The sequence below is a fragment of the Micropterus dolomieu genome, linkage group LG12 (genome assembly GCF_021292245.1).
Source record: "Micropterus dolomieu isolate WLL.071019.BEF.003 ecotype Adirondacks linkage group LG12, ASM2129224v1, whole genome shotgun sequence".
NCBI classification, from domain to species: domain Eukaryota; kingdom Metazoa; phylum Chordata; class Actinopteri; order Centrarchiformes; family Centrarchidae; genus Micropterus; species Micropterus dolomieu.
This window is the reverse complement of record NC_060161.1, coordinates 6,665,371-6,676,411: the sequence shown is the minus strand read 5'-3', so window position 1 is coordinate 6,676,411 and position 11,041 is coordinate 6,665,371. Positions and strand designations below refer to the sequence as shown.

Here is an 11,041-nt window from a genome sequence, read left to right as displayed (position 1 = left end):
TCAGCTTGAATCGGTCGGCCCATTCTCCTCTGACCTCTAGCATCAACGAGGCATTTTCGCCCACAGGACTGCCGCGTACTGGATGTTTTTCCCTTTTCACACCATTCTTTGTAAACCCTAGAAATGGTTGTGCGTGAAAATCCCAGTAACTGAGAAGATTGTGAAATACTCAGACCGGCCCGTCTGGCACCAACAACCATGCCACGCTCAAAATTGCTTAAATCACCTTTTATTTCCCATTCTGACATTCAGTTTCGAGTTCAGGAGATTGTCTTGACCAGGACCACACCCCTAAATGCATTGAAGCAACTGCCATGTGATTGGTTGATTAGATAATTGCATTAATGAGAAATTGAACAGGTGTTCCTAATAATCCTTTAGGTGAGTGTATGTAAGGGAGACACTGAACTACTGCAAACACTCCTTTCAAATTTGTGTACTTTTCTTGTTAGGTATTGGCCAACATACAGCTGTGGTCAAAAGTTTACATACACTAAAGAAAATGCCATGGCACTTTGTGTTTCCAATAATAACAACAACTCTTATTTTTGTGTGATGGAATGATTGGAGCACATTCTTCTTTGTCACAAAAAGCATTCATAAATGTTGGTCCTTTTATGAATTTATTATGGGTCTTCTCAAAATGTGACCAAATCTACTTGGTCAAAAATAAGCATACTGCGATGTTAATATTTGGTTAACACCTTTGGTAGCCATCCGCAAGCTTCTGGTTGAATCTTTGACCACTCTTCTTGACAGATTTGGTTTTGATACGGACTTGTTTCTTCAGCACATTCCACATGTTCTCAGTGGGGTTTAAGTCCGGACTTTGGGAAGGTTAAAACCCTAATTCTAGCCTGATTTAGCCATTCCTTTACCACTTTTGATGTGTGTTTGGGTCATTGTCCTGTTGTTGGAACACCCAACTATGTCAATGACCCAACCTTCTGGCTGATGATTTTAGGTTTTCCTGAAGTGGTGCCTGTGAGGTTGAAGGCGGTTTGCCTGTGAGGCATTTTTCCGTTTGCCTGATTAATGGGAACTGCATCTGGTATTCCACAACGAAAGAGAAAAAATTTCTTAATTGGGAGGATGTTACTGGATATGGTTCGCCAATGTGTTTATAATCTCTTCATTGCTCCAAATTTATATTACATAGTTCCACACTCCACACTGAAAACACAAGATGGCACGAACGCATTAATGACATTAGATTTCATTCCATATATTCAGACTTTCATTCAATATATTCAAGGTTTATTCCAAATAATCAAAGTTCACACATTTCTATTTATAATTAATTTATATATACAGTATATGCAAGGCTGGGCACAGTTATGTATTGTGCATGTAGATGACAAGCCATGCTAACACATGGAAAATGTCTTTACAGTTTTTCTCAGTCGCTTTGGTGCATTTCTCAGATCAGAATTGAAATTCGCAAAACTAATTGCTCAACCTCCACATCATCTCGTCACTTGTGCACATCATAAAAGTAATTTCCCATTATTTTGAACAAATTGCAAATGCTTTGACACATTGAAGCAACTGATTACGTACAATTGTCTGCTGTTTCCTACATTATCAATTGGTTATGTCCTGCTGATCACAATGTATTATAGCAGTCTGTGTTGAATAGTCTAACCCCCACAAAACATCTACATGTAAAACGGTTGGACACGTTGTCAAAATCAAAGTTATATGAAGTCAAACTTTATTGTCATTGTTTGCATACAAGTATGGACCATAAACAAAGTAAGAATAGACAACAACAAATTACACCACAATACCATACACACTAAACAGTAACAATACACAGTGAGCAGTGAATAGTGCAGTCAGAGGTAGATGAATATATCTATATGTATACAGTAGATAGATATTTTATACATGTCTATTAGGCTTTTTTTTTTGGAAATGTGTCCTGAATTGATGAAGATATTTGTTGTGATGTGGAAGAGAATCTGTGACACGACAGACAGGAACATCTGCTTAAGGGGTGTTACATTTCTAATTTTGTTTTGTTTACAGTTGTGCTATGCAATGCTGTAAAACAGTCCTGTCTTTTTCTTTTCTGTATCACAATGACATGCTCTGTCAACAAATTACCGTGAATCCTGTCCTGTCTCCTGCAATCTATAACTTTGTACTGGTGAATGTGATGAATGCCGTACTGAAAATGTGCAGCCTTGTGCATTGTCATCCAAACCTTAGCCAGAGTTTACATCAGAAAACAGTTACGGAGTACAGTTATATTGACAACATGGCCAAACATTTTGACTATCTTGTTCGTAAACAATGACACAAGGACTTGCCATTCTGAAGGAACTGACATCTTCACTGACATAAATATTTACTTTTGAGAGAAACACTATTTTGTATTTTGATAGGGCTTTTGCAGGCAATCCACTGTGCTGTTCTGTTTGTGCGATCTATTTCGAGAAATGCACTCACTGTTTTGCAAATGTAAAGGATGATCCGTACCAAAGCGATTTGAGAAAAACTGTAAAGGGACGATACAGAAAAGACGGGTCAAACTAGGCCACTTTAAGAACTGAAAGACCAAACATAAGACACTGACAGTATATAGCTCAGTGCTTGCATTGCTTGAATAATTTCTGGGGACATTTTCAAACACAACAGTACATTTTTTAGGCCTTTTTTAGTACACAACAGTAAAGTGCACACACGTGTCAGATCTAACAGGTGTTGAGACAGGGTGTGTACTTCCTGCAGCATGCTTCAACTCAGGTTACTGATTTTGTAAACGAATCCCAAATTTGAGTTTCACATACACACCCTCTCTTAACAAGATTTGCTTTCTCCCTCTTTCTACAGAGTCTTTAAGAAGTCGAGTCCGAACGACAAGGTAGGATCTGGTTTGTGAGGAGCAGCTCTTATCACTGTTTCTTTATCTGCTGTGGATTATCCTAATCACTTCCATTTTTCGTTCTGCCTGTCTGTTTCTTTCTACAGCTCACTGTTTATCTTGGAAAGCGAGACTTTGTTGATCACTTAGACCACGTAGATCCAGTAGGTGAGTCTGAACAAACACACACACACACACACACACACACTCACAGATACAAAGGTGGAAGAAATTACCTTTAAGATGAAGATTTAAAATCCTTGAGGAACACAGTCTAATTCAGACAGAGATTGACTACAGGGAGAAGAACTTTTCAGTTCACAAATAAAATTTATCGCACTGCTGATCCAAATCAGGTTCTGTTTAGGTCCCTTTTTCATTTGGAAATCCTAAATGTACAGTCAGTAAGATGCCCTCAAACTAACAAGTTTCATGATTTTAGAGCTTATATTAAGAGCTGTGACGTTTTACTTCAACACCCTGGTGGCTTATAGAGCATGGAATGCTGAGGGCTGCGAAGGACACATAAGCTGTGTGTGAATCTGGGCAAAAGAAGGCTGAATTTCGCAATCGCATTTGAGGGAGCCTGAAACAAGATGGAGCTTGTCTATTCTTTATGATGTATATGGTTTAGAAATGCAGCCCTTGAATTGGGTTGCAAGTGTTATCCACACTGTGGAAAGTAAACATTTCCCCCCAAAATGTAGGAGTGTTCCTTTTTTAAGACACTGTTTTAGTTTTAGACTGGCATATATACAGAACCACACACAGAATGCTTTGATCTGCATTTGTTCAACATTGGACAACATCATGTTCTATATGATGAAGCAACGTGTGTTTATTCTCTAGATGGAATGCTCCTTGTAGACCCAGAGTATCTGAAAGGTCGAAAAGGTAAGAAAACTTGAAGACAGACACAAAGTAGCAGACTTATTTACTGACTGAATGAACGGTTGACCACCCATTTAATCAATTTCTTCATCCATCCTCAGTGTTTGTGACTCTGACCTGTGCGTTTTGTTACGGTCGGGAGGACCTGGATGTCCTAGGCCTTTCCTTCCGTAAAGATCTGTATGTCAGCACCGTCCAGGTCTTTCCTCCTCTGCAGGAGGAAAAGAAGCCTCTGAGCCACCTGCAGGAGAGGCTGCTGAAGAAGCTGGGTCATCGTGCCTACCCCTTCAACTTCACTGTAAGACTTCAAAACACGAACACAGCCTCAGCCTCAGCTTCATCCTGAAACTACCACCGACAAGCATACCCAGCCCTTCATCTCACATGACCATTATTAACTCTACTGATGTTAAAGATTAGATTAGAGAAATTGCTATTGGTGCTACAGCTAACAGTACACGTACCTACCTATTTTACATTCTGTGAAGTATAGTGGTTAAGATTTGGTATGAGTGCTAGGGATGGTAAGATTCACCGATTCGCAAACGATTTAAAAAAGTGTGCGCCGGTTACAATTTGGGATGAACTCGATTCTAACATCCTAAAACTGTTTAAGTGTTAAATGTGTGAGGGGGTATAAAAGTGTAACTGGAGACAGAGAACAGGAACGAAGGACTGGTTTAAGATCCAGGCCAGTTTGATTTTGTTTTTTGTCAGATACAGCGGTCAAAAAGAACTGCATAGATCTGATGCTTACCTTGTTGCAGTACTAGAGGAAAAAAAATGTATGACTTCAATCAAATCATCAATCACACTTTCTGGACCATTATGAATTGCATAGCTTCTGCTTATTCTTTTGCATCATGTCATATCACATTGACCACGTTATGTTGAATAAAATTGTGTCGAATCGTATCATACCACAGTGGTAGTTGCTTCATATGTATCTTTAATGTATTGAATCGTTGGTAATGCATAAAGATGCATATTGCATCAGCCTTAGTGATTGAGATTATGAAAGAGATGTTATAGTGCATAGTATTACTAAACAGCGCACACACTGTTATCTGTGTTACATTCTGTGATGTGAATTTAAAGGTACTGAGGTATGAAACAGTCTTAATACCTGCTCTTACCCACTTTGCATTCTATGAAGCGAAGTAAAGTAAAATTAAGTCAAGCGCTAAAAATCCTCAGTCCTCGTACCCAGTTCACATAAAGTGACGTGACGTGACATGAAGTAAAATGAATAAGAGAAGGTAAGTGCACTGTTAAGTATTACAGTGTTATGCATGACGATGCACCTAGAGCCTCAATTTGGATTTCACTTTGTTTGTTTGTTTGGATGTGTCAGATCCCCCAGAACCTGCCTTGCTCAGTGACCCTCCAGCCAGGTCCAGAGGACACTGGGAAGGCATGTGGTGTGAACTATGAGCTTCGAGCATTCTGTGCCAAGACTGTGGAGGAGAAGATCCATCAAAGGTTCAACACATTCAGACACATGAGGCTACAACCTAGCTAACACTCCTAGACAGACATACAGTGGTGGTTCTCTAAGGAACACTAGAGAACACTGAGCAGTTCCTGACATGATATTTTCTGATACCAGCTGCCAAAAGCTAATCTTTTGCGCCATCTTCGAATGTATAACCGTATATGAACCTGCTGTGCATGTAGGAACTCTGTGCATCTGGTGATCAGGAAAGTTCAGTACGCCCCAGAGAAGCCAGGTCCACAGCCGATGATGGAGACCAGTCGCAGCTTCCTGATGTCTGATAGAGCTTTACACCTAGAGGCCTCATTGGATAAGGAGGTAACACACTTACACCCTTTGATGTGCTACTTGATGACTGGGATATACACACTGCTAAGTCTCTGTTTATCTCTAGCTGTACTACCACGGTGAGCCCATCAGTGTCAATGTCCATGTCACCAACAACTCTTCTAAGACTGTCAAAAGGGTGAAGATATCTGGTAACTCCACCTGCTCTAAAACACTCACACTCTTGTTTCAGTTATTATCTCTTCAAATCAATAAATGACAGAAAGACATTTTGGACCACTTGGGACAACAATTTAAGGTTATTGTGTGCTTCTATTAAAGTCAAGTACTGCGTCTTGCATCTACAGTAATCGTACTCAAAACTGACTTGGAAGACAGATTAGAGCTAAAGGAAGTGCTTAAAATATATCTCCTCTCCTCCTTTCAGTTCGTCAGTATGCTGATATTTGTCTGTTCTCCACCGCTCAGTATAAGTGCCCAGTTGCCCAGGTTGAAGCAGAGTGAGTTATTTTTCTAAACTGTCCTCTTTTTACCCATGTTTTATTCCATTGAAACTGAATTTTCTAGGGTATAAAGATAAATATTAAAGCTGGTGATGCTGTACATCCACAAGAATTATTGGCATAGTCTGAACAAAACAGTTTTTTTGTGGCAGATACAGATATGAATATTTGAGAGAATATTGAGAGAGAAAGGCATTTCTCTACTGCAGTTTCTTGTTAGTTTCTTTTAGGGCTGTCTTGCAAAAATAAACTTTCCTGCTCATTTAGTTTTTATAACTCAATGCTAGCATTCAGTATGTAGCTACAGAAAGAGATCTGAGATCAGAGATCACTCTTTAACATTCCCATATTTTCTTCCATTTCTGCTTCTCTCTCCCTGACGCCTACCTCAACGCCAACCCCAGCCACCAGGTTTCTCCCAGCTCCACCTCCTGCCAGGTCTACTCTCTGACCCCCGTGCTGGGTATAAACAGGGAAAAGAGAGGCCTGGCCCTGGATGGAAAGCTGAAGCATGAAGACACCAACCTGGCCTCCAGCACCATGTACACACACATATATAAATATGCATCTGACAGACAATTACACAAACTCATGGATATGTATCCTGACGAACGTTCACATTGTGTTTCTCTCATCCCTGTTTGCATGTGACCTGTGTGTGCTGCAGAGTAAAAGAAGGGACCAACAAGGAGATGATGGGCATCATGGTTTCCTACAGAGTCAAAGTCAAACTGGTGGTGTCTCTTGGGGGGTAGGTGAACCCAATCAGGCTTTCCATAGGAATGGTCTCTCGAAATTAACAGAGGATTGTGGAGAATAACTCTCACCATGTTCAGAAAGAGGGGTGGCTTAAGTATACCAGGGGCCAGATGCATAAACACTGTGTACACAAAAAAGACAGAATTATCAAGCTGACACATGGTTTTGTTTTATATATCTCTCTCATTGTGAATCTGGCCTCTTGTGTCTGTACAAAGCCTTTTGAGAAGAAGCTGTGTGAAGTCTGATACATGTCCTCTTGGGGTGTCAGTGTTTGTTGGGGCTGCAGACTACAAGTTTGAAATGAAAAATAAATGTGTGGATGTGGAAGTTATTTTACCAGACCTCTATAGCCCACTCCTCATTTCTATTAGCTGCTTACTAGCAGAACACCCAAACTGTCGTTGGATTAGGGGCAATGCAGACAGCAAGTTTTGACAAGGATGAAGAATGTATTGGATTAAATGTAGTGTGTGTGTGTGTGTGTGTGTGTGTGTGTGTGTGTGTGTGTGTGTGTGCGCGCGCACAGGGATGTAGCAGTGGAACTTCCTTTTGTCCTGATGCATCCCAAACCTATAGACCAGCCCAGCTCCCAACCACAGTCAAGTAAGACAGACACAAACACACAAACACACACACGGTGAAGCTGGGATTAGAATGTAATTGAATTACTTAATGTGTTCTTGTTTGTAGTTGCTCCAGAGGCTGATGCTCCTGTGGATACAAACCTCATAGAGTTTGACATGCAGTAAGTGTGTGTGTGTGTGTGTGTGTGTGTGTGTGTGTGTGTGTGTGTTTTTGTGTGTAAGAAAGATGAGATTAAACCAAATGTTTCACTTTAACACTCCAGATTGGCTGGTTGTGGTTTGCGTCCTCCGATCATTTAGCAACATGCTGGATTAGAGAAATGTCACATGTCATGAATTAGAGAGCTGCAAATGGAACCAGGTTTTTTTTAAATTAGTGGTAACACATGTTCTGTAGTGAGTTAAACAAAACAAGATTTACCAAGAATAGCTCTAAAAATGTAAAAATACAGATAAGAATCTTCCATGTAGTCAGTGAGGTCCACCCAGTTAAATAAATTACAGAGGAGTGTGTGAAATTACAAAGGCTTTTTGGACCACTAGTAGCACAATGGAGCAATGTTTTGATGAGTGGGTGCCTCATTTGTCAAATGACTAATATACAACACAAGCATGCTGGCAATGTGGTTTAAGCTATTCCGCTGATTGCCAGTTGTTATTATTATTATGATAATAGCTTGCATTTTTAGCAGCTTTCACTATAATTAAATTCATTCATTTATATGGCACCAATTCATAACAAAGTTATCTCATTGCACTTTTCCTATAGAGCAGGTCTAAACTGTACTCTTTTTAATGTTATTGAGACCCAACAAAGCAGGCCCTTGGAGACAAAGGCATGAAAAAACTCTCTTTTAGCAGGTAGAAACCTTGAGCAGAACCGTGACTTGGCCATGTGCCTCGACCATTTTGGGGGGGTTATGGGGGGAGGCTTTATCAAAGAGGAAAGTCTTAAGCCTACTCTTAAATGTGGAGATGGTGTCTGCCTCCTGAACCCAAACTGGGGACTGGTTTCACAGGAGTGGAGCTTGATAGTGGCTCCCATTGTACTTTTGGAGACTTTAGGAACCACAATTAACCCTGAATTCTGGGAGCGCAGTGCATTAGTGGGGTAGTAAGGTACATTACATTAATCGCTTTTATCCAAAGTGTCTTGCTCAGGGACACAGGTAATATGAGTTCTTTAAGATAAGATGGTGCCTGACCATAAGAGATTTGTAGGTGAGCAGAAGGATTTTAAATTCTATTCTGAATTTTACAGGAAGCCAGTGCTTTTAAAACAATATTGATACATTAAGAACAGGATTAAAATTGAATATTTTAGATATGACTAAATGTTGTTTCTAGAGCAGCAACAGAACAACAACAACAACAAAGTCACTATGTACTCTATATATAATATATACACTACTTATATACACAAGTATTACACAAATTGTCATCAACTCAGTAATCTTGGAGTTATCTTCCCTTCTCTAGCTTCCTTCCCCTGCTGCTGACAGCTGACTGTGCTGTGTGTGTGTGTGTGTGTGTGTGTGTGTGTGTGAGTGTGCTCACAGAGAGCAAGATTTCTATGATTTCAACACAGATTTGTTATTCACAATGTAACGTTAGCATAATCATGGGAAAAATAGGGTGTGTTAATAGTGAGTTTAGTTTCGTATTATAATGTGTCAGACGTACCTATCAATGGCATTCCCGTGTGTCTTTACGGAAACTTACTTGCCTTAATTTCTGTAGGAATATCTTGCTTTTTATCAAGGTATGTGATGACTTTCTTTTTCTTTCTAGTACTTCCTCTCAGGCTGATGACTTTGTGTTTGAAGATTTTGCTCGTCTGCGGTTGACAGGGATGATGGATGACAAGGATGAGGACAAACCCTTCTGTTAGCTCCTCCTCCTTCAGCATCAGTTACTTGTCTGAGCGAAAGGTTACAAACCACTCAACCAAGAACCCAAGAAGAAGAAAATGAGCAGACGGCCAGATGTGTGAGGACAACCTCTGGAGTCTTGCCACATGCTTTGATTGTACCATTTACTCTGTATGGGCTATGGTATGTCTGTTGTTTAAGGAGCAGCCAACAAAAAATCAGCTGCTTGGTGTCTTACACATATAGACCTATCATAACATAGATGACAGGTCACTTGTTGTTTTCAGGTATCAGTGAAACCGCTAAAAGCTATGACAGAGGAACCTAACTTTTATTGCTTCCTATTGATTTGTCCTTCACCTCTTTATACTCAAGTAAATCGAGTGCATTTTTATGACTGCACCGGCCACAGCTGTGGCTGGAGGCTGTATGTTTTCAGGTTGTCTGTTATCTGTCCGTCCCATTCTTGTTTTTCAGATGTGGTGCAAACATCCGCTTAAACTAAAGCATGAACTGAGTTCATTGAGTATGGTGGTCAAAGGTCAAGGTCACTGTGACCTCACGCCTGTCCCATTCACGTGAACGTGGTATCTCAGGAATACCTGGAGGGAAGTGGCACAAACGTCCACTCTGACTCCAGAATGAACTGATTTTAGTGGTCTACGCTCCACTTTATTACATTATTCAACACCATAACTCAGGAACAGAAGGTATGATTGTCACCATATTTCACAGTGGGTTGGACACTGAATAGGTAACACTTTTGACTGAAAGGTCAAAGGTCATTGTGACCTTAAAATACATTTACACATTTTGGGTAGCACTAATCTGTAAGAACCCATCTTTACATAGTAATCGAATTTATGTGTACCTTTTCAACCAATACATCTATGAATAGTTCCACAATGTATATTCACTGGTATCATATCATAAATATAGTAGTATAATTACCTTTTTTCAAATCCTAGTATTAAGTAAGTAAGTATTTACTGCATCTATGAGTCTGGACACATAGATGGAAACTACAACTCACTGGTTGGCCGAGGCATACAATTGCGGCAGTTCTGGTTATATTTGGTTCAGAAAAAGCTAGAGTTAAATTTGTAAACAGGAATGATTTTATTTTAGTAGTTATTTTTGCTAATATATATTTCCCTTATCTCAAGTTGGATGGAACAGATATCAATAGGTGAACTAACTGAAACAAATTCCCATCATGCATACAGATTTTTAATGTCTGTTGAACAGCCAGGAGTTGTTTGACTCTAGCTTTGGCCTTCCAGTGCGAGATCAGCTCTTCTTTAGTGCACCTCCAAAAAATACACTATTATTCTGATGATTAGCACTGTGTAGTTAGTATGCTTTTCCAGGTCCAAAATTGTAAAGTGAAAGGGGTACACTGATTTTCACTTATTTGAGACATTCTCGTGCTAGGTGCACAGTGCCTCGTGTCTCTCCTGGATCTACACACAATCCTAATGCCCAGTATGTACAAGTTATTAGCCCTGTGTCCCAAATGCATACAATGTACTCCTATATATGACCACATTTTGAATACGCAGTTTGTTCTCACTGGCAAATAAAAAATAAACACTTACAAATGCTGCTTAACAAACAGTTGTTTTTTTTTTTACATTTGGTTAAATTTAAGAATTGTAACCAATGCAGAGCCTGCCAGTTTATCATTGGGGCTATACTCTCATGTAATCCTTCTGTAGGATAGAATTGGGACACATTGTAGGGCCATAGTGTGTATACAAAAACTTTTAGCTAGAGCC

At 39.8% G+C, this 11,041-nt stretch overlaps 1 protein-coding gene across 1 annotated transcript in view; it reads left to right on the top strand.

Moving 5' to 3' along the window:
- LOC123979770 (arrestin red cell-like) overlaps positions 1-10,874 on the top strand; it is a 17,385-nt gene extending 6,511 nt beyond the window's left edge. The window contains exons 2-14 of the mRNA XM_046063802.1: positions 2,839-2,869; positions 2,977-3,037; positions 3,719-3,763; positions 3,862-4,058; positions 5,115-5,242; positions 5,438-5,573; positions 5,650-5,734; positions 5,971-6,043; positions 6,451-6,588; positions 6,714-6,797; positions 7,335-7,411; positions 7,499-7,553; positions 9,184-10,874. Of these exons, the coding sequence (XP_045919758.1) occupies positions 2,839-2,869; positions 2,977-3,037; positions 3,719-3,763; positions 3,862-4,058; positions 5,115-5,242; positions 5,438-5,573; positions 5,650-5,734; positions 5,971-6,043; positions 6,451-6,588; positions 6,714-6,797; positions 7,335-7,411; positions 7,499-7,553; positions 9,184-9,283 (1,210 nt within the window). The 3' untranslated portion in view covers positions 9,284-10,874. The remainder of the gene's footprint in view (positions 1-2,838; positions 2,870-2,976; positions 3,038-3,718; positions 3,764-3,861; positions 4,059-5,114; positions 5,243-5,437; positions 5,574-5,649; positions 5,735-5,970; positions 6,044-6,450; positions 6,589-6,713; positions 6,798-7,334; positions 7,412-7,498; positions 7,554-9,183) is intronic.
- The last annotated feature ends 167 nt before the right edge of the window (positions 10,875-11,041 follow it).